Source organism: Hibiscus syriacus, unplaced genomic scaffold (assembly GCF_006381635.1).
Source record: "Hibiscus syriacus cultivar Baekdansim isolate YM2019G1 unplaced genomic scaffold, ASM638163v2 tig00004620_pilon, whole genome shotgun sequence".
NCBI classification, from domain to species: domain Eukaryota; kingdom Viridiplantae; phylum Streptophyta; class Magnoliopsida; order Malvales; family Malvaceae; genus Hibiscus; species Hibiscus syriacus.
The window spans coordinates 454297-478133 of NW_024062020.1; the positions used below are offsets into that span (position 1 = coordinate 454297).

Below are 23837 nucleotides of genomic sequence, written 5' to 3' on the forward strand. Positions count from 1 at the left end.
GAAGAGAGGTGAATAATATGTATTTTTGTATATAAAGTTCTAGTTGGCATGTAATCAAAAGAATATATTGTATAAGCTCTGAATAATTTTGTAAATGTTTTGAATAATTTAAATGTTATAAAAGTTTTTAAATTACTCACTATTTTATATGAATAAATTTTTGAAAAGTCAATGTGACACTTCAGACTCGTATCCTGGTCGGATACGGGTTGGGGGTGTTATATTTAATGGTATCAGAGCGACGGTTTAGCCGATTCTAAGCTAAAAACGAAGTCGAAAGTGTTTTAAAAAGTGTACATGCCAACACAAAGTGAAAAATTTTCTGATCTGATAGGGTAAGGAGTGTGATATCTTGTTAATAGAGTTAAATTGTTATGTTATATAAGATAAGTGAATACTGAGAATGATTTATGAGATATATATATGTTTATATGATATGATAGATGATATGTGAACATATGCAAATGACATGTTATATGATATGAATTGGATGATCATATGCACACGTGATATGTGATAGAAGAAATGATATGAGAGTTTCTAAAATGAAATACAAGACGATAGACCTGAAGGTAATAGCATTCACCTGCCCTGGCCTGGCAGGGAGAAGAGCGAAAACCTCAGGGAATTTCTGTATAAGATTAGAGAATAATTCATGATGTTGAATGATATTCCGATGTGTTTTCAATTGTATACTTTGTTAACTCATAGAATGAATGTATCGAAATAGTTAAAAGCGTTCTGAGCACCCGAGCTCAAGGGTGAATTTGAGGAAGGCTATGTTGTTACAGACCTTTGAATAAATGATATGAAGATAATGCTAGAAGATGTTCATTTCTCCATAATGGAGAAATTAAATTGAGAAGTTTGTTATTATGTGGATAAGATGGAATATGGTGAATGAGTATCACCATAAGGACGTTAAAAGATTAAATGAATTAGTGAGAATTTGTAAAAGAGTTCAAGGATAAGTGCATCAGTGACAAGTATATAAGGTATATGAAGGCAGAGCTTATGAGTTTGAAACGAAGGGATAATATTGGGTATAAGCAAGAGTGTGGATATGATTAAGAGAATTGGTGCTTCATAGAGTTCAGTACCATCAAAGAGAGTCAGACAGACTCAATTAGTATGGTCTGGTACTGAAAGATTAAACAATGATTTAATTGATAATAAACCAAGGTTAAAGACAACCTTTGTGAATTAGATTAAAAGTTCTGTTAGAGTTATGAAAATTGAAGCGGGAAAAGTATTATAAAAGGGTGAGATGAGTATTGAGATTTGGTAATTGTTGAAATAATTCCAATTGCAAAAAATGTATGTGAATGGTTAGATGAAGGTTTTCGCTTTAGATTCGAAAAATCGATGTTGATTAACAGAGTTAGGAAGTTGGAGTATATTAAGTTAAAGGATTAGAAGCTGATGAAGGAAAATACAATTATAAGAGATAGTAAAGAATGAGTATGTATAAGTGAAGTTGGTTATTAAAGTTATAAAGAGGTGATAAAGATAGGATTTGTATATAAGAAGATTTTGATAATAAAAGGATAAATGGATAAAGAAATGAAAAGATAGTGTTTAAAGGATTAAATATGATAAAGGGTTATAAGGAAGTGCAAATTATAAGTTTGATTAGAAGTAAGAAAAGTATGTAAGGTTATATGAAGAGGTTATGTGTATCGTAATACAGAAAAGGATGAAAGAATGAGTAAAAGTTTGAATTGTGGTGAATTAATTAGAAAATGAGGAAAGAAATCAATGGATTGATTTTTGATGTTTAGTGATAAGAATTGATGTTACTGTCTACATGATAAGTAACATTATATGAATTTTAGAAAGGTCAAAGGAAAAATGCATAATCGAATGAGAGAAAAGACAACAATGGATTGATATTACTGGTTATTGTTTATATGATAAGCAACAAAAGATGAATGTATAAACGAAAAAGATAGTTGGAAAACTAAAGGATTGAAAAGTAAGTGTCTGATGATGACAAGAAAGAATAAGTCAGGGAAGCAACATAAGAACATTAGAAGATATGTTCTTATCAAAATGTGCAGTGAAAATTCGAGGACGAATTTTCTTATAAGGAGGGGAGAGTTGTAACATCCCAAACTATGGGTTAGTGACTTAATTGTAAAGTTTCAGAATTTGGTGATTAAAGTAGAAGAATGAATTAGTTCAATGATTTATCTGAAAATAAATCCTAAAAGTTGTTAGTAATTATTAAAGGATTTTAAGGGCAAAGTGGTCATTTGACTTGGAAAGATAAGATAATGATATATATGGGATAAGATTGAGAGATTTCTCCAAAAACTCTCTTTTCTTCTTCTTCTTCCTCTCCTTCCGTATCTCCAAGCTCAAAGGTGAGTCTTCTACTTAGTTAATTATTTGTTAAGTTTAAGATTGGGTTTTTATCATTAGATGATAACTAAGCTTAAGGAAAGCTTAAGTTATCTTAAGATCAAAAGATAAAGGAGATAGAGAAGATTAAAGATTAGAGGTTCTTGAATGAAATATGGGAATAGAGTTCATAACAAAAATTGAAAGTTGGATTTGACTTGTTATCAATCTAAGTAAGAGATATGAAGTAATAGAATTGGATTTGAAACATATTGCAAAATTGAAGTAATAATTGAATTATATATGGAAGATAGGATTTTGAGGTTTAAGATGAAATAAATGAATATAGATTGGTTTAAGTATGTGTAGTAGAGTTAAGAATGAAAAAGGGGATGATATATGAAGTGTTTGAGAGGAAATGAAGTAATTTTTGTGCTGAAAAATGATTTCTGGGTTAGGGGGAATCGGTACCCATTCAAAGAGGTACCGATACCCTCTCAAACGACAGAATTCCATAATGTCATGAGGGTATCGATACCCCCAGTAGGGAATCGATACCCCCTAAAGGAAAAATGTGAAAATTGGTTTAATAAGTTTGTTTAAGTTGCTAGTATCCAATTACAAGGTGTAGGTATCTAATGATTGCCTCAAAATGTACATTTATGTAGATTCTGCGCGTAAAGCAATTCCGGAACATTTCACAAGTAAGATCGATCAAGGGAAAGATAAGAGATTCAAATTGACTAGTGAGACCAAGGTGAGTGCATACTAGTGATATGTAGTGTTTAATGGAAATAAGACTTGCGATGAGTCTATTTCCTAGAGTAATATGCATGAAGTCATGGACATGATTATGTGTTGTTATAATTATATGTGATTATCTGTATTACATTGATTGTATGTATGTATGACTAAAGATAATGATATGCTTTGTATATGTTATGTGATTATGAATAGGTAGAAAGGAAACAAATGATGATATAAGAATCTATTATAAGATATATGATATGAAAATATGATAGTGAGCTATGTGAAAGAACTATGAGATATATGAGTTATATAGAAAATATATGCGAACAAGATATGACATCTATGTTTATATGAAACAATGCAAGGTGATATGAGCTATGTGAGATATGAATATAAAATCATATGAGAGGTGAAAAGAATTACATGAAAATAGACTAAGTGATTACATGTATATGTGAAAGAAGCTATATGATACGATCTATGTGATTACATGCAACATATGATATTAGATATATGTTTACACATACATGTGGTATGTGACAGAAGAGAAGGAACATGTGATTATGAGATCAATGATTACACGTACATGTGATACGTGACTGAAAAGAAAAGATATGTGTTTATAAGAGAAAGAATATGAATAAGTAATGTGAACTGTTATAAATGATAATGCCCATGTTATGTGATATGAGAGCTAGGGGTATAGTTGGCATGCCAAGGGTCGAGGGTTTACCTATGTTCTTCGGGACATATGGACTGTTTACCTATGTTCTTCGGGACATATGGACTGTTTACCTATGTTCTTCGGGACATATAGACTGTTTACCTATGTTCTTCGGGACATATGGACTGATTACCTAGGTTCTTCGGAATCTATGGACTGGTCTTTTGGGACATTGATCGAGCTGTGGTGACAGCATATGTGTGCACAACCTCAATGTACTCACATACCTTAAGTTCTCACTAGTGTACATGGGCTAATAAAGTGATTAAACAAGCATACTGAATGTGATATGTATACGATGGGTTTATAAATGGTTATCAAAGGTTAGTGGTTTCAAATGTGCTATATGAACCATATGATGTTATGTGTGTTTCTTAATGATAATGATGGTATATGTTTATGTATGCTTTATGTTATATGAAATATTATATGTTTTATATGCCTCACTAAGTCATCGACTTAGCGTGTGATTGTTTCACACGTAGGTTTGGAAAGCGAAAAGAAAAGTAAAGAGGAACAAGACAGGTCAGTTCTCCTCACCGAATGTCAGATCAGAAGAGAGGTGAATAATATGTATTTTTGTATATAAAGTTCTAGTTGGCATGTAATCAAAAGAATATATTGTATAAGCTCTGAATAATTTTGTAAATGTTTTGAATAATTTAAATGTTATAAAAGTTTTTAAATTACTCATTATTTTATACGAATAAATTTTCGAAAAGTCAATGTGACACTTCAGACTCGTATCCTGGTCGGATACGGGTTGGGGGTGTTACACGCCTTTTCCTAGCCTAGGGTATTTTCTCTAATTATTCTGAACACTTTATGAAGAGTTATAATGGGGTATTTATAGTGGAATTTATAGGGTTTAGTTCCCTTGAAAATTCCCTAAATACCCTTGAAGATAAACCCTTTTTGTGAATAACATAGCAATTTGTGGTGGTCTCAAGTTCCTTGATGAGGGCATGATTTCATATGAGGTAGATTGGATAGCTGACCATGTGACGTCAGCAATTTTGTCTTGTACTGTGTCAGACTAGAGAGATAAAACTCGCATTGGCTAGAAAATTTGTTCTTCACTCTCGTCGTCTTCTGTTCCACTGGCCCTAGCAAATTAATTTGTCTCAGCAAATAAATTCTTCCTCGGTCATTTCCTGCAACATCACAATCAACAAACAACATTTCTCATCAGCAACATCAATTTAATCAAATAAACTCTGCCTCGGCAAAACTTATCCACCTCAAGAAAATATGTCCTAAATTCAACTATATGCAGCTAAAATGCTTGTCAATGGCTTTAGACAATCAATAACTTAAGTAAAAAGACCTAAAATGTAATCTTTTTACGGAGTTATCACCCATCAAACAATTATGCTCTCCTACATAAGACTTTATCTATCATGAGGTGTTTGTGTCATCTTGTCGATCAAACCTTGATGCCCAAATATATCACGGACACCCTTTCTTGCAAACAACATGCACCCTAACACTGTCAGTTCTTTTAAATATGATATCATCCTTATTTTTAATCTCATACTGCCTGACAGCCTCTTTGAACTTCAACTTATCACTAAAAATCATTCCAACTTTAAATTGTGGGTTTTCCATATCAATTTCATGGTTAAACTCAGGACTTCTATGTTTTCCTTGACTATCAGAGTCAGAGTAAGAGTCAGAATCAGATTCATTTTCAGTATGCAATGACTCTACTCCATCAGTTTCATTTTCATTATACAAAGATGCATCAATATTTCCTTCATATCTATTGTTTAACCCATTAAATTCTCTATCAAAATCTACTCTCACATGTACCTCATATATAGACCCATCTTCCTCACTCACATCGTTTTCACTGTATTCAAAACCACTATCAAAAGAATTAGTATCATCAGTAACATATTTTGTATATTATTCAGAGTTTAACTCATACTTAAATGTTTCATAAGTTTCATGAGTTTCATGCATTTCAATTATAACAGTTTCATGAGTTTCAATTGCATTTTGATATATGGTTTCTGTGGTTTATTTCGAAAAGTTTACTTCATTATCTTCAAAGTACAAATGAATGTGCCTATTTCGGGGCATATCTTCTAACATGCTAATGATATCACATTCTGTTCTTAATGGCTTAACAGTAAATTTAGGCCCATATTGTTTCCAAAACAAATGCTACAAACCAGAATAACCTAACTCTTCCACAATATCATACATTTCAAGCATTGACATACTGTCCACATGGCACATATCAATAAAACTTACTTCATTTCCAGTGTATTTAAAACCAGATGAATTTACCATAAAGCCACTATGGTCCATAACAATTATGAAATATTCAGATTCTCTATTTGTCAAAACTCATTAAAAAATCAATTATTATTAAAAAAATACTTTAGAATAATGGTGGTCTCCTTACCCTACTTTTAGAATAATGGTAACAAATATATAAAACCCAGTAGATTGGCCATAATTCACATGCAAACTTGTAAAAAAACAAAATTTAGGACCATCATTGATGACAACTTTAGAACAACTAATATAAGCAACAATTTTGATGCAACAACCATCAACCATAAAAAGGTATAAAAATAGTCAATATGCAGCAATATACATTTATATGGATAAACTATTCATTCAATACAATCATATGCAACAACTTTATATTCATGTGGGAAAGTAGCAACAATCACAAGATAAAAAACCTATTAAGCATATGGAACAACAACATATAAAAAGTCATATTCAGCAACAATCACAAGACAGAGAAAAACAAATACAAACCAACAAATAAAGTATAGTAGGATTGCAAGACACATCATATTTAGATCGTATAAAACCCTAAAAACCCAACAACAAAAAACAAAAATCATCCCAACAAAAAAACAAAACCCATAACTATCATATTTCATCACAAACCTATAAAAAACCAACAAAGAAAACCCTATTTCATATACATAATTAACGAAGAAAACAACAAATATTTAGAGATAAAATGTTTTCATATAAAAACCCTAAAGTATTTCGAACAAATCTTCAAAAAAAACATTTTCTTTTCAAACACCATTACCATATTTCATGCTCGTATTTACTTTGAATCGCATGAATCGTTTCTCTATTTTACTTTTGCAGTGAAAGGTGAAATGAAAAAAATCTTTTTTAGTTACAGAGAATTTTTAGAATTTTTTTAACATCCGATGGATTTTGGTTCCTTCATCTGATGGGTTTTGAGGAAACCATTTCACGCTTTTAATTTTGTTTTAAGAATAATAACATATAAATGAATAGTTTAGTAGGTTTTGGAAATAATAAAATATAAATGAATAGTTTAATAGGTTTTGGAAATAAAGTCATTCACAAAACTACACCGTTTTAGGAATAAAAATAATCATTTAAAAAATTACGTCGTTTTAATAAAACAGTCCATGTCATCACCGTTACGATATTGAAACGCCATGTCATCATTACGTTAACATATTAACGACGAGCTAGCATAATTGCAGTGAAACATAAACATCTGTGATAAAATTGACAAAACAGAAACGTCAATGACATTTTCAAGCCCGAGCTTAAAGATGAGTGACATTTGAAGTAGTTTACCCAAATAAATAAAAAAAAAAATGGAACTTTTTGATTTCCTTCTTTCATTCGGTAAAATTCACCAAAATCACCAATAAGCTATTTCTTGTAAAAGTGAAAAGAAAGAAATATCTCCTAAAGATGCAAATTTCTAGCATCTCCCGACTGCAATCAAAATAGTTTCCCCCGGCCAGTAAGCCTAAAAGATTCTCTGTTATATAGACGGGTAAGAGGACTTAATTATTGCTCTATTTGTAAAATGCACCATCAAACCAAACCACCACCACCACCCCAACTCATCAGCTTTCTTTCAATCAAAAAAGAAGGGGAAAATCTAATCATTTGCCATAAAATAAATTTAAAGAAAAACACTTTGGATTTACTATGTAAGGACAAAGAAAGTCAAGCTTTGGATCCGGGATGAGAGGAGCTCAGTTCAGAAGCAGCTCCATCCAAATTAGTTGCAAAAGATTGAGCCAGCTTAGGCTGCATGCCACGGCACAGTTTCAGTGAGGGCCTCAATTTCATGCACTACAAAGCCAAATGAATACACAATAAGCAAATAGCGCATAAACATTTCGCATCTTTTGTAAAACAATAAACTGCTCCAAGACAATGAGAGATATTGAGTAGACAAGTACACCAAACCTTTACAATTTTCTCATCACTATAATGATAACATATTTTTATCATGTTCACCGTCCAACAGATGAGCATGATCAGCTCATCCTCCATTTAATTTTTGGTATACATCAAAGTTCATTAGAAACACTAAGGCATAAGTCATTGAATAACTTCAATGAAAAATTATTGAGTCAATGCATTCCATCAGTAACGGGAAAGTACAAACAGAATGAGAAAGAAAGAAGTATCTTACCTCCTGATAAAAAGCATTGATCTCCTCTTCTGTAAGGCCTTCATCTTCACCAGCGTTTTCTTCCCAACCAAGAGAACGGAGAAATGCAGCCTCTTCCTCATCTGGATGAGTCATAGAAGAAGAGTCCATATTCTTTTCATCATCAGCAGCAAAACTTTGAGACTCTTGACAGGCATCACCGTTGCCAGTTGCAGCCATACCATTTCCATTAGCATGAGCAGTAGAAGAGGCACTAACTACTTTTGTAACTTCAGATTTCTCTGAGGTAGAAGATGAAATATGAGGGAGTAAATCTGAGTGACCTGCAGAAGTCTTTGCTGAGGTCTTCTTCTTCAGCAGATTAAAAAAGTCATTTCGGCTCTGGGTTTGAGCCAAAAAGGGTCTCTTTTCCACACTGAACCCAGCTACTGAATTCAAAGCAACTACCTCACGTTCGCCAGCAGAAAGCTTAGGGCTGTTTGAGTTTCTTGTGGAACCAACAGCTTGTGGGCTAATTGTAACTTTGCTGTTCACACTTGTTGGACTAACATCTTTTTGAGTTGGGGATGAGACACCATTCTCCCATCCCGGTTTGAGAACTAAAAGTTTCCCAGATGTTTTCGGCGTATCAGACTTGATATGTCCACTATGAGGAGATTGATTACCATGATGAATCAAAGCAGGTTGCTGCTGCCCACTCTTCACAGCTATGTTTATCTCACTTGTTCTGGCGGCTGGTTTGCCTTTTGATTTATCCAATGAATTGAGAACCTGGGACAAAATGTTAGGCAGTTATTACCTAGAATTTTGAAAATACTAAATAAATAATTATTTGGCCGTGCAGTAGACAGGTAACAAAAAGAACAGAGATACGTCCAGAACATGAGATGACAAGAAGCTTGCTAACTTCAGTTAATCTTGGCATTTGAAGAGCTCTTGAAAATGAACAAGAACAATTATAATTCCATCTGAAGTTTATACGAGGAAACTCACATGAAGAGAAGTCCTCGTGAACTTCAAGCCCAAAAAGTAAATAAACAAATTCAGAGTGGAAAAAGAAAAAATAAATAAGCATGAATGTTTTTAATTTAAATTCTGACATTAAATAGTGAGTAGACTGCTTGAAAAGTTTTAGGTTCATCAATTGAGTGTATTTATTTGAAGATACTGATTAAACAAAATGCATGGGACCTAAAGAGATCCTTTTCAAAACTCATTCTTGACTCTCAAATATGATTGGAAAAGATGATCAACAATCTCAGCATATTATACAGTGTACACAGTAATGTAATTCCATATCTACACTATATTAAAATTGACTGTATTAATTTGAAGATACTGATTAAACAAAACGCAGGGGACCTAATGAGTTCCTTTCCAAATCTCATTCTTGACTCTCAATTATGATTGGGAAAGATGATCAACGATCTCAGCATAGAATAGACACAAAAAATGTAATTCCATATCTACACTAAATTAAAATTAGCAACATCAAATATCAGCAATACATTGTGACTTTCAAGTTTATGAGAAGTTATGCAGAAGAATATTATTATCACCAACTGTAGCTTTAAGAAATTCAAATTACTATGAAACTTACTAACCGAACTAATAATTGTATCAGATAATACAAGAAATTAAACTGGATAGTAGACTTGAAAAAATAGTAAGTTGAAAATTTTCTTACCGAACCCTTGGGCATTGAAGGTGTCACTGGTATTAGTTGCTTTGATTGCTTAATAGCCAGTTCCTCACGCCTCTGAGTCTTGACAGATAACTGTATGAAACAAAAATTTCTAATTAGATCAGGGATTGATGTATTAAGAACTTAGTCACTGATCAGTTACCTGCGGAGAAGTATGGGACCGTGAAGGAGCTTGTGCTAGTGCTTCAGCCATATTAAGACACGATGAGCCAGTTGGAGTCACAGAACATGATGTGGAAACAGTTAGGGGGGTAGTCAAGGAACCTGTGTTACTACTTCCAACCACACTGGGGGCTTCTGCCAAAGCTGAGGTCCATCCATCTCCACTAATCAATGCTGAACTACCGATGGGCAAATTCTGAGAAGCTGAGCTCAAACCAGGAGACGAGACTCTAGTTATCTCAGGCAGCACTTGCCTATCCTCAGTTCCAAGTGAGGGAAAATCTCTCTCAAACACACCCTTGTGGATGCTACTTCCAACAGCAACCCCAGAAAGCATAACATTGTCATTGTTATGGTTACTGTTAATACTGCCTCTAGCATCCACCCTGACACTTCTAGGCAAAGGCTCACCCTGTTTCCTAGAGAACATAGAATTTGAACGGTGCAATGTTTCTATCTCAACCCTACCAGCTAAGAGACTTTCTAAAGGTTCAGAAGCAGCACAGCCCCGATGGTCCCCAAAATTCAACCTCACTTTATCCCTATCTCGATCCTTATCACGGTGATTCCTACTAAAGCTACTGTATGCATGCTTTGCGGAATCATTACTAGAACTCATCCGTGAATTCAACGAAGATGTCCGCTCCAAAAATGTTGAACGATGGGAATCAAAATCACTTATATTCCTAGAGTTTCTATGTCTCCCATGATGCCCTGAAGAAAAATCTAACACAACAAAAATCATTTAGTCACTACATATTCCTGAAATGATATGCAAACACAATGAGTATAAAAAGTGGGCACATGGAAGGTGTGTCTAACAATATACAAATCGAGCAGTAACATTGTAATTAAGTATAAATAAAACGAGAAGTGCAATAGATGTTTAAAAGTTGCTGAAACGGTACCTGAGTGGGAAGAAGAGGAAGCAAAGTTGTGGGCTGAATTGCCACCACCAGTAACAGCGCTATTACTTCTCATCCATTCTGGAACAAAAGTTGGTTCTCTACTTTCCATAAGGGATATTGAATATGATCATCAGAAACTAGAAACGGAAACAGAAAAAAAAAAACACTTCTTCAAACCCTAACCCAGAAAAGTGATTCTCTTCTACACAAACTCCCAAACTCTTAACACCATCCCTGGTCGTTTAAACCAGAAAAATCAGGGTCTCTGAATATAACAGGGTCATTCACCAAATGGCAAAGGGATTGTTTGATCAAACGAAAAAGAATTCTAAAACAAGTGTGAGAGGTGCCTACGAAAACAATGGCAACGCCAATTAGGAAGCTGTATAATTATCTCTCTCCGTCCCCCCATTCTTCCATCTTTTATTAAAAGATAGACTTGCAGATTACTGATTCTGCAATCTCAAAAGACCCTCGTATTTCCCAATAAAATAAAATAGAAAAAATCCAGCTCCGTTTCCAAATCAACAACTTGGGAAAAACGAAGGAAAAAGACCTTTCCAAAATTACTAACACCCGAATGCCAGTTAAATTTAGGAAGACAACATTGAATAACAATCAATTGAGGATATTATTAAAACCCCAAGATTAAATTTTGATTATAAGTTCCCGACTACTAGGAATTGAACCCATAGGGGCAACGAGAAGAACTGGTAAATTCGAACAAAATTTAAAAGAGGGCAGATGAAATAGACTGAAGAGTATACCTAGCCGCCGCTACGATTCCAAGCTATGGCCTGAAAACGTAACCGTTCTATAAAAATAACCGTCTCCCAATCCAACCAATGCGTTTTGTTCCGGGAGAAAAAAGGAATAATTACGACAATAAAAAAGAGCACAAGAAAGAAAACGAGTGAGAAAGTTTCAGTGAAAGAAGGGGGAAAACACCACGAAAGTGAAAGCCAGAGACAAATAAAAGAAGAAAATAAAGATTGGTGAAGGAAAAAAATTAATAGGATATGGATTTTAGGGTTTTGTTGGTAGTCTGTTTGGGAATAGAGAAGAGAGCTTTTAAATTCTCTGTTTTTAATAGGAAAGTTAAGAAACCTATGAAGAACAGCCCTTCTTGTAAACAAAAAGAGCAAAAGTTTTTTATTTTATTGTGTTTTAAAAAAAATCAAAATTTGTTTTTATAATTGAATAATAATGTATTTAATATTGTAAAAAGTCGTAATTTTATTTATATTGATGTCTTGCTTTTTTTTCTTGGTTCTGCTTAGATGGCTGTTTTCGTCTAAATTTAAGTAACAAAACTAATATAATTTGAATTAAGTCATTTCAATAATTAAAGGGATATTCGTTATATTTAAAGAATTTTAGATTATGGAAAATATTGTTACTAAAAGAAATAATCTTTTTTAAAATTATATTCTCACGTTTGATTCACAGAAAATATCATTATCAAATAATAATTTATTATCAATAGTAATATTTTTTAATTAAAATATTAAAAAATATCATTACCTCTAAATTCTTAATTGATGAACAATTCTCAGTACTTTAATGAATTCTTTTCATACGAGTCCTTCTCAATTTTTACTCTTCGTACTTATTAGGATTGTTGAAGTTCAAAGATAAATTTTTTTTTTTTCAAAATGGGGTAAATTGGCCTTTAAAATATTTTGAGTATAGAAGAGAAATGATAGAAAATTTTGTACAATAATTTATAATAGTTTAACTTTTAAATCTACATCTACTATCTTAACTTTACGGTAAGGATTTTCTATATCAGCATGGAGCGAGCGACCAGCCCCCAAACAGTCACCAAAACAGCAGCATCCCAGCCTATACAGCACAAAGACCGGACCCATCCTAACTCCCAAGCCCAGCAGAATAACAACCCGCTACAGTCAAAGGCACAATGGAGACTGGACACAACAACCAACACACTTCAACACAACCATCTAAAGCCAAAACCAATGATGAAACCTGAACCAACAACAGCAAGCCAAGAGACAAGACCATAGCAGTCAACACAGATACAAACAAGGGCGAAGAATGAATTTAGGCTTGTTATGATACAATTTTATAATGGATGGATGGACAAAGGTGGTGAGACTGAAGATGATGGTTGTTAGTGGGGTTGATAATGATGGATGATAACGAAGTGATTAAGGATTAAATTGATATAATTTAAAAATATGAAATGTTAAATTTATTAACTTAATTAGAATCAATGTTAAATTGATAGAATATATATGTGTTGAGGATTAAAAGTGTTATTATACCAATTTTAAAAAGGTCACATTAGTAATTTCATTATCAATTTCAGTGACCAAAAAAGAAACAATCGATAACATTAGTGATATATTTATAAAATTTAAAGTTTAATGACCAAAACAAAAACATGCTAATAATTAAGTGTCTTCATGGTGTAATTTACTAATTTTACTAACAATACTACCAACACGACAGGTTATAGAAGAATTAAGTGGGCTCCAACAGCCGTTATAGAAGAATTACTGAATTACTATAATATCAACGGTCTCCTTTTCAAATATTCAAAATCAAAAACCCTCCAAGAAAACGCCATTTTACTTGCAAGAAAACATTATATAAATACTAAGAATTCACAGATTAAACCCCAAATCGTAAAACCTCAGATCTCAATTAAACGCCATTTCCTCTGTTTGTTTCCCGTCAACAATGGCCGAAGAAAAAGAGAGGGAAATTCCAGTGTTTACAGTGGTAAAGAACGGAGCAATTCTCAAGAACATATTTGTCATAAAAAACCCACGAGATACGGAAGATGAAGAAGACTCGCTCATTCAAGAATCAGAAGCTGAGGAGATTTTGATTGTTGGAAGACACCCAGATTGCAACATTATGTTTACTCATCCAAGCATAAGCAGATTTCACTTGCAAATTCACTCCAGACCCTCTTCCCAGAAACTCTCCGTCATCGACTTATCATCGGGTATTAAATTCCCTTCTCCTTTTTTTTCATGTTTTATTTCTGGGTTTTCCTAGGTTTGTTGTTTTATTCAAGTTTCATTGGTTTCTTGATGTACTTGGATTGATAATCTTGCCGTTTACTTGGGGTGCAGTTCACGGGACCTGGGTTTCAGGGAAGAAGATTGACCCAGGAGTTGTGGTAGAACTGAACGAAGGACTCAAGTAGGGTTTATAAGCTACATTGGATTCCCATGAGCCGTGCCTATGATATGGAAAACCCATTCGTGTCTGCGATGGATATGGCCGTGGAAGAGGAGAAAGAGGAGGAAAGTGCAGTGGAATCACATCTGGTGAGGGTTGTCTGTGAAATTGTTAATTTACCTTTTGCCTTTCTTATTTGTATTTATATTTGAAAATTGAAATTTCGAAAAAGATTTTTAGTATTAGGATGTCAATATCATATGGTGTAAATTGGGATTGAAAGATCTTTTTTCTTTTTCCTTTTTGGGGTATAAAACTAAATAGGGGGTGAATACGTTATCAACTAAAAGAGAATGTGGTGAAGAGAAAGACTCGTTGATGGTGGAAAAGAAAGAAGAAGAAGAAACATCTCAGGTGAGGGTATATTGTCCGTGAAATTGTTAATTTACCTTTTGCCTTTCTTATATGTATTTATATTTGAAAATTGAAATTTCAAGAAAGATTTGTAGTATTAGGATGTCAATATCATATGCTGTAAATTTCTGTTGTTCCCTTTTGCTATGTGAAAAATGTGTAAGATAAAATTTATTGATTGGTCATGGATGAATTAATTAGAGAGAATCAGAGAATGGATTATCGATAGCTTAAGGAAAACAATCTGGAAACATTTGTGATTGAAATGATGTTTTCTTTTTTTTCTTCTTTTTGGGGAAATTAAACTCCATAGGGGGTGAATACGTTATCAACTAAAAGAGAATATGGTGAAGAGAAAGATTCATTGATGGTGGAAAAGAAGGAAGAAGAAGAAGAAACATCTCAGGTGAAGGTATATTGCTTCTAAAGCAGTAAGTGTACGCACTGAAATTGTTTTTAAACTTATCTTTACTGATCATTTTCAGACTTCAGTGGCTGCTGAAGAGAAAGAACTTTTCTCAATGGATTGGCTGTTGGAGGGTTCAGGACTAGTTATGAACAAAGAGATTCAATCAGCATCCCCAATGCCTGAAAATATGAATTGTTCAACATATGAAACTGAGGACAGCCTTGGAAAGAGGGAACTTTCATTTTTAAAAGAACTGGAAACCTATTCAGCTACTGTGACAGTTGAAGAGAACGAGCAAAAGATGGATGTCTCAAGAGTTTCCACCCAGCCTCACCTGATAGAATCAATTAAATCAACTCTGCAAGATGAAGATATGGTTTTGAATATACTAGAGTCTCCGCAAGTACATGAAGAAAAACAGATTCCCCAGCTTCTATCTACATTGAAACCAAGGGAAGAAACCGACAACAAGGAAAATGCAGCAACTGATGGATGTAATCATCACTATCTCGCTGGAAAGGTTGAGGATGCTGACTGTGAGAAACTATCAAGGAAAGACTATGGAAGCCAACACACACGTTTTTATTCTGTTTTTCTCTCAACGGAATCAGTCAACTCATCTTTGCCCATTGCCGAAGATGATAAAAGGATTCCAACCCCACACACTCTCCTTGCTCCCGCTGTGCTGTCTGAGTCCGAAAATTTAGATGGCTCAAGAGTTTCCACCCAGCCTCCCCTGATGGAATCAACTCTGCAAGACGAAGATATGGTTTTGAATATACCAAAGTCTCCGCAAGTACATGAAGAAAAACAGATTCCCCAGCTTCTTTCTGCTTTGAAACCAAGGGAAGAAACCGAAACCAAGGAAAATGCAGCAACTGATGGATGTAATCACTATCTTGATGGAAAGGTTGAGGATGCTGACGATGAGAAACTATCAAGTAAAGACTATGGAAACCAACACACAGGTTTTTATTCTGATTCTCTCTCAACGGAATCAGTCAACTTATCTTTGCCCATTGCCGAAGATGATAAAAGGAGCCCAACCCCAAACTCTCTCCATGCTCCTGCTGTGCTGTCTGAGTCCGAGAATTTAGATAACTCAAGAGTTTCCACCCAGCCTCAGCTGATGGAATCAATTAAATCAACTCGCATGCAAGACGAAGATATGGTTTTGAATGTACTAAAGTCTCCGCAAGTGCATGAAGAAAAACAGATTCCGCAGCTTCTTTCTGCTTTGAAACCAAGGGGAGAAACCGAAAATAAGGAAAATGCAGCAACTGATGGATGTAATCACTATGAGAAACTATCAAAGAAAGACTATGGAAGCCAACACACAGGTTTTTATTCTGTTTCTCGCTCAACGGAATCAGTCAACTCATCTTTGCCCATTGCCGAAGATGATAAAAGGAGTCCAACCCCACACACTCTCCTTGCTCCTGCTGTGCTGTCTGAGTCTGAAAATTTAGATGGCTCTCCCTTGAGATTAGAGACTAAATCCAACTTCCAAAGCATTTGGTCCAGAAGAGGTAAACCTGCATCTGTTCTTCAGATTCAAACTGGGAAATCTGCTGCTAATGAAATTAAAAGAGTTCCAAAATCTCTTCTTGTTAGCTCAGAAGAAGAAGAAGAAATTTTCACCCCAGACAAGGAGAATTTCACCCCAAATTCTCTTTTGATGGAAGTGTTGAAAAGAAAGAGCAAGCTGGAAGAAACCGAGCATTCTTCTTCAGAGATTACTTTAGTCCTCGTCTTCAGCCTGAAGACCTGATTACCTTGGACAAAGAAAATCAGACACCCAAACTTATAAAAGAGCACAAATACACAAGCAAGGCCTCTAGAAATCAACCGAAGTTAGAACAAGAGACTGTGATCAATGGAAAAGCAGAGAGGGGGACACTTCAACCTTTATTGGACTCTGCTTGCGAAAATGTATCAGAAGCTCCGGTCCCCAATATTTCAGTTCGAAGTTGCAAGTCTACTACTTTGAATACTAAGAAAATAGAGAAGAGGATTGGTTATCCATCTTTGGTGAGTTCTGAGAAAGCATTATACTTTAGCCCAAGAATTCATCACTAATTCTTGCAGTATTCTAGCCAAGGATATATGTGTACTAACCGAAATTCATTTGCAGCACAAGTTTGTTGGAAAGCAAAGGACTTGGGCCATGGTAGCTGACACCAGTTCTTTGATGGACGAGGAATCAAGGAAATCCTTAAAGCTCTTACAAGGTCTCAAAGAGACTCTATTGATCATTCCAAGGATGGGTAACTAAACTAGGAGCATAATAATCTCTTTTATCGTATGAGTATGACCGTGATTCATAATCTCAATATTAACTAGCCATGTTCTTTTTTTCTCTATGTGCAACTTTTGATTTTAAAAGTCATAAGGGAGTTGGATTGTTTGAAGCGTCGTGGTACTCTATTCAGGAGAACAAACGAAGCCTCATCGGTTTTGGAATGGGTTGAAGAGTGCATGGTAAAAACAAAATGGTGGATCCATGTCCAGAGCACTATAGAGGAAGGAGGGCCACCCACACCACCCGCCACTCCTCATTCTCATTTCAGCGGAGGCAGGATGTTTGGGCCATTTTCAGCTTGGGGAAGTCTAATGGAAGTTGCTACACCCACAGCACAAGATCATATCCTTGATTACTCCCTACTTCGTAGAAAAATGAGTAATGGTGATGAACAATTGGTCCTGCTGAGCAATGACGTTACTCTAAAGATCAAAGCCATGGCAGAGGTACTGCGTTTTTGCACCATGACACAATTTATCACTTTGTCTAGTTTCTTATATGTTTCCTTGTTTTCAGGGCTTGATCTGTGAGACAGTGCAAGAATTTCGGGAGAGTCTGGTGAACCCCTTCTCGGAGCGGTTCATGTGGGCTGATAGCTCTCCTAGAGGACACACCTGGTCAGTCATGGATGATGTGGTTTTGAGGGACATACAATCGTTGCCCCCCTAAAGAAGTCATCCAAAGGAGATATCAAGGGTTTGAAACTCATTCTGCTTCATAATTCTCACTATGGGCAGATCAGATCAATCCGCTAAAACATTTGAGAAACGTACTAGCTGTTATATTTTGACAAGAATTATAGCTTTTCTTGCATCTCAAGGGCATATACCATTGAAGCGAACAATACTTTTTTTCTTTCTTTCTCAATCAAGCGCATGGAGATCTTGAGAATATGTTCTAAGAAAGTTACAGCAATAGACCTTATTTCGTTGAAAATAGCATTTATTTAAGCAACCATGTACGTAAGGCTGCCTTACCGGACAAATTTAACACAAATTAATATCCTTGAATACCTACTCCAATGAAGGAAGAATACATTCTGGAAACATTAGCCACAGTCAAGATTATTAAGGCTTTTAGTCTTCACTTTTCTGAGAGTAACTACAGGACCCGGAAAGGAGAAATGCAAACGAACTCTCGGAATCATCAAATGGTGACCGAGGGAACTCATGAAACCCACCAAAATTACATGTATCGAAGTTCAACGGTGAGAAATAACCAGCGGGATCATCGATGCTCCCTTTAATATCCACACTACTTTGAGCCTCAGTTTCACTAGAAACATTAGAGGAAAATTTGATGTTCATGCTTCCAATCTTGTTTGCGGCTTGATCACCATCCCCTCGATCATATGGCCCGGCGGGTTCTTTGTCTTCTTCTGAAGGAATGGCTGGAGTGTGACCTTGGAAAAGAGCAATATGCCCAAACAGCTTATCTTTCCTTGAAAATGTGGTGCCGCAAGAACAAAGCCATCTATCTTTACCACAATGCTTCTCATGAGTTTTCAGATCAGCAATTACTGAGAATTTCTTGGTATTGCATCTGCTGCAAATGTAGCTCTTGTCACAATGGGTTCTCTTGTAATGGTTTTTTACGCATAAAATCGTCTTCAGAGGCTGAAACTTTTTGTGATCTTTATTCCGCTTGCAACCAACATAAGGGCAGGAATACCTCTTAATAATAGCTGGTTCAGAACCGGAATCTTTTGTGGGTTTTGCAAGTGCTCCTGGTGTTTTGTACTCATCTCCATGACCTCTCATGTGCATTCGTAAATTTGCATCTCTCTTGAATCCTTTTCCACATATAGTGCAGAAGTGAGTGTGGGGTGCAAGGATTTCTTCCTTTTCTAGCTGCAATAGCTCATATGTGCCAGGTAAAAGGCTTTCTCCTTCCTCCACATCTTCCTCCTCATCTTTCAATTCATGTTCCTCGATAACATGATTCTGCTCATTTCCATTCTTACGACTAACATTAACAGGGTTTGGCAGCTCAGAGACTTTGCTTCCACAACCATTTTGTGGCTGAACCCCATCATTCAGCCCTTGCGCAGAAGGGAAGACGACTCCACCAAACTGCCCAGACTGTTCGAGAGATGGAGTGGCTGCAGAAAGTGTACGCTTACCAGATGGGAGAAGACTACCAGCAGTAGATATCAACTGAACTATAATCGACGTAAGATCAGCAGTAACTAGCTGTTGCTGCTGAGCAACAAGTTCATCTGGTCGCCCCAACACTTGGCCCTTCCGGCCAATGATTAAATGCACCAAATCCTGAAGCTGGTGGATCTTCTGCTCAAGAAATGAAAGATTGTTTAGCATTGCACTTGGATCCCAATCTTGGACTTCACTGGCTTGAAGCAATTCATTAACGGCGCCATCTTGGATAAGGACTTCGTCTTGGTTATCAGACAACATTGCAGGATGAGTTTGGTTGAATGGCTGGAAAGGAGGCTTGATCCTGGTGCTGTAATCTAAAATGGATGGATCTTCCCATTTCTGCTGATGCTGTGTAAAAGGTGCTTGTTGGGGAACTTTCTCTTCAAGATCCATGTTCAGGCCTTCTTAGATATCAAGATCTAAATAACTGGTAAACATCAAGGGATTAGGAAATGTTTAATCAAAATCCAATACAGAAATGAAAAAAAAAAGAAGCTAATTTATGGAAAAACAGAAAGAACAGCTAAATCATCAGAGTAAAACCCCAAAAAAATCAATATACCCCAAATCTGAAATTTTTCAGCATGATCAAGAAACAAATCAAGTTTATCCATGAACTCAAGCAATCCATTCTTTTGCATCATTAAATTAGTAAAAACTGCCCTGTTCTCTCCAATCCTAAGGCATAAAAGAAACAAAGTAACTAAAGAGAAAAACAAAAACTGGTTTCCTGAATTCAAACTCAAATCAAATCACCACAATCACTCTTTAGATTGAGCCAAAATCCCAGAGCTCATTTCAAATCTCCAGTAAGAGCTTGACCCTTGCAAACTTGAATCAAACAAGAAATCTCACTATTTCGTTGACCAATTCCATTCTGCTAATACCCAGTTACAAAAATCCAATCTTTTAGACTTTTAGATGTAGCAAAGCTTAAAAACTCAACTTAAAAGTAAAGGGTAAATAAAACAAAAGAGACTTACGAGATTCAACATAGTGGGTCCTCGCCTCATGCTTCTAAAGAGAGAGAGAGCGAAAAAGAGAAATGAAGGTCGACTTATTAGAGAAATAGGGCTCAGAAGATGGTTCACTGAGTGGGCTAGCTACGTGGGACAATATACAAGCCAATCCCCAAGACCGTTGATATCTTTTCACGAAAATCAATTAAAATAAGGGTGAAGTTTACAAATGATATATAATAAGATATTATTTTGTTAGTTTTTCGATAATTAAAAGTTAGAAAATAATTATTTGACTTTAGAGAATTATTTTATTAAGTTTTTCGACTATTAAAAGTTATAAAATGGTCACCCGATTATTCATTATATTCCAAACTCATATTTTTTTCGTTAAAAAATTAACAGTTGTATGAGTTAGATACTAAATTACTGATTGAGATATGATAAAATTTGATCTTATAATATCAAATGACGATCATATATCAGTTAGTATTTTAACGTCTAGCGCAAATTATCATTGATTCTTAACAGAAAATGATGAGTTTGAAACATAATGAAGAGCTATATGATTATTTTGTAACTTTTAATAGTTGAGAGAATTAACAAAGTAATTACCTAGAGTCAGAATATCATTTTTTAACTTTTAATAGTCGGAAGACACCTGTAGTCATTGGATCATTTGTGTACTTTACTCTATAATCAAATAGGATAGGATTGTTTCAGAAATGATTAGAACTATTGGTTAACAAACCTCAACCCCATTATCAAACGTACTAATTATTATAAGAGTAAATTACAAAATTGATCATTTTTATTTAAATTTTATATATTTTTCCTAATTGAATTAAAAAAGCATCATATTTTGTCACTTTTGTTTTATTTAATTAAGATTTTGTCATTGAGATTTAACTGTCGTTAGAACTTTAATAGATCGTTGACGTAGTACAATGAATTTATAAAATTAAAATGGGAAAGCTACACAAATGGTCACTAATATTTGAATAAATTTTTATTTTTCTCACTAAGTTTCAAAAGTAACAAATTGGTCATTAAAACATCAAATGCGCCCATGAACATTGATTCTATATCTAATTTATCCCAAAAGCTTTCTAATTTTTTCATTTGTTTTCCAATTTTTGCATGTACTATTTAAATGTTAAAAATAAAACTTAGAAATTAACCTTTTTTGGACATGAAGCAATATAATATTTTGAATGATAAATAAAAAATAGAAAGTTTTTGGAATCAACTAGATATAAAATACTCATTTGATGTTTTAGTAACTAATTTTTGTTATTTTTGAAAGTTTAATGAGAAAAACGAGTACTTACAACCTTTTTAATTTTATAAATTCATGATGTCACGTCGGTAATCTATTAAAGATCTACTGATTATTAACTCTAAGTGATCATATCTTAATTAAATAAAAACAAAAATGATCAAATTTTAATTAAATAAAATAAAAAATGGTCTAATATTACATTTTTTTAATTTAACGAATAAAAATATATAAAAATTAAACGAAAATAAAATCAATCATCATCATCATCATCATATATCATCATCATCATCATCATCATCATCATCATCATCATCATCATCATCATCATCATCATCATCTTCATCGTTTGGTTTTAAAAGAAAGTACTAGTTGGCTTTGGTGAAGGAGGCAAACACTCTGAAGAAATAATGGAATTAGGAGTGGGTCCCACAACACGGCTAAGATAAGCTCAGATTCTCTTTCTCTAATATTTTAAAATTGTTGGGATAAATTAATTTATAGTCACTTAATTTCTAAAAGGTTTTATTCTAATCATTAAATTTTAAAATATTTTAATTTTGATTATTAAACTTTTAAAATTTAACATTAGAGTAACTTAATTTTAAGACTATTTGAAGTTTGGTCACTACCATTATATTAATGTAAACTAATATTATATGTTAAAATCTATTTTTCTGTAACAAATTTAATATTATATTATTTATTTATTTATTTATACATGCATTGCATTTTATATTTATTTTTAATTTTTGACTGTTGGAGGTCTTCCACGGAAGCTACTCTCAACCTGGCGTTGGGGCAGCCTACTATCCTACCTCCCCTTACCCCATTGCATACGAGAATAGGGTTTTGTTGTTGTTGAAATATGATAATAATATGTGTCATCACCTTATAGTTAAAAAGAATAAGATAAATTTTTTCAGTGTTGGGATGTCACCTCGATTGATTAAAATGAATTTATTTGTTATCCTATTGATATTCCCTACTTTGGACTCTTAAATTGAATGTGGATATATGATTTGTGTTCGAAGATAATTTTCTCATAACACTCAAATTTGATTTGTGATTGTTCAGTAGCTTGATCCTATGTTGTGGTTTGTTTGCCAATACAATCAGATTTATTTATATTTATATTTTGTTCGAGTTTTTGGATACATTTTTAATATTTTTCTTGTATGATCTAAAGTGACTAATTTTTTGTGTCTATGGTTATAGGAAATATCCTAATTTTTTGTATGATCTAAAATAGTTAGTAGATAAGTAATTTGCTAAAGAGAAGAACCCAAAAACTCCCTAAGGAGCTCAACATAGCAGCCATCAACATTAGCATTACTAGCACCAAGCAGCTTCTGAAAATAATCTACAGCCTCGTCGGCAATCTAATCATAAGTGGTCAAGAGTTGTCTCTGATCAGAATGAATAGCACAGATAGATTGTCTATTTACATGAGCTTAACCATAAAAAGGAAGTAAGTAGTATCGCTCTCACCCTTATAGACCCTAAAAGCTCGAGCTTTCTGTATGAAAAACTCTCCTCAGCATTCACTAACTCTTGAAGCTCCCCAAAAACAGATTTCTCTCTCGCTAACAATTGAGCGTGAGGGACCCCAGATAAGACTTGCAATTGCACCTGTTCCAACTTTAATCTCTTATCCCTAACCCGAGCAGGCAGAATGTCACATCTACTTTGATTTAACCCTTTCAAAGCAGGCTTAAGCCTTTTAAGATTAAAAAATAAAGACTTTAGAGGATTATGCTCGGAAAGAGGAACTTGCCAACTACTAGCCACCACAATAAGGAACTATGGATCCTTAACCCAGAAATTAAATAAACGAAAGGTTTAGGAACAGAGCGCATCAGCCCCAAGAGAAACAACTCTTGGACAATGATCAGAAACAGTAGAGGTTAAAAAAGAGACCAAAGCATGAGGGGCGAAACAAGAACCCTATCAAACTTCCTAGCAAGGGAAGAAACGTCATGATGATTAGAACATAAAAGTATTAAAATTTATAGTTATTTAAATTTCAAATTAAATTAAAAAATTAGCATCTCAAATATATCATGTATTTTATCTAAATATCTTTTTTAAATTATGTACCTAAAATATTCACATTTTTATTAAAAGTATATTATATTTTT

At 34.3% G+C, this 23837-nt stretch overlaps 2 protein-coding genes and 1 pseudogene across 3 annotated transcripts; 1 reads left to right on the forward strand and 2 right to left on the reverse strand.

Moving 5' to 3' along the window:
* Positions 1-7424: 7424 nt before the first annotated feature.
* Positions 7425-11645, reverse strand: LOC120195741. Its single transcript, XM_039197669.1, has 5 exons — positions 11022-11645; positions 10094-10839; positions 9934-10023; positions 8268-9017; positions 7425-7921 (listed from the first exon to the last, which is right to left on the reverse strand). The coding sequence occupies exons 1-5, from the start codon at positions 11128-11130 to the stop codon at positions 7793-7795; spliced, it is 1824 nt and encodes a 607-aa protein (XP_039053600.1). The 5' UTR covers positions 11131-11645; the 3' UTR covers positions 7425-7792.
* A 1805-nt stretch (positions 11646-13450) lies between these two features.
* LOC120195254 lies at positions 13451-18058 on the forward strand (annotated as a pseudogene).
* Positions 18059-18256: 198 nt separating this feature from the next.
* On the reverse strand, positions 18257-20335 carry LOC120195750 (protein SENSITIVE TO PROTON RHIZOTOXICITY 1-like). Of its 2 annotated transcripts, XM_039197679.1 has the most exons (2): positions 19715-20335; positions 18257-19303 (listed from the first exon to the last, which is right to left on the reverse strand). In XM_039197679.1, exons 1-2 carry the CDS (start codon positions 19849-19851, stop codon positions 18379-18381), a joined length of 1062 nt encoding a protein of 353 aa, XP_039053610.1. In that variant the 5' UTR covers positions 19852-20335; the 3' UTR covers positions 18257-18378. The 2 variants fall into 2 exon arrangements, with proteins under 2 accessions (XP_039053610.1, XP_039053604.1); XM_039197673.1 differs by having other exon boundaries at positions 18266-20318.
* Positions 20336-23837: the final 3502 nt, after the last annotated feature.

What these genes read in the sequence shown, in the direction of transcription:
- LOC120195741 (XM_039197669.1), bottom strand. Translation starts at nt 11,130, where the DNA reads ATGGAAAGTAGAGAACCAACTTTTGTTCCAGAATGGATGAGAAGTAAT. An exon ending in GGTCCCATACTTCTCCGCAG is followed by an intron (nt 10,024 to 10,093) that starts GTAACTGATCAG and finishes TGTTTCATACAG; the next exon opens with TTATCTGTCAAGACTCAGAG. An exon ending in CTTCAATGCCCAAGGGTTCG is followed by an intron (nt 9,018 to 9,933) that starts GTAAGAAAATTT and finishes ATTTTGTCCCAG; the next exon opens with GTTCTCAATTCATTGGATAA.
- LOC120195750 (XM_039197673.1), bottom strand. Translation starts at nt 19,851, where the DNA reads ATGGATCTTGAAGAGAAAGTTCCCCAACAAGCACCTTTTACACAGCAT.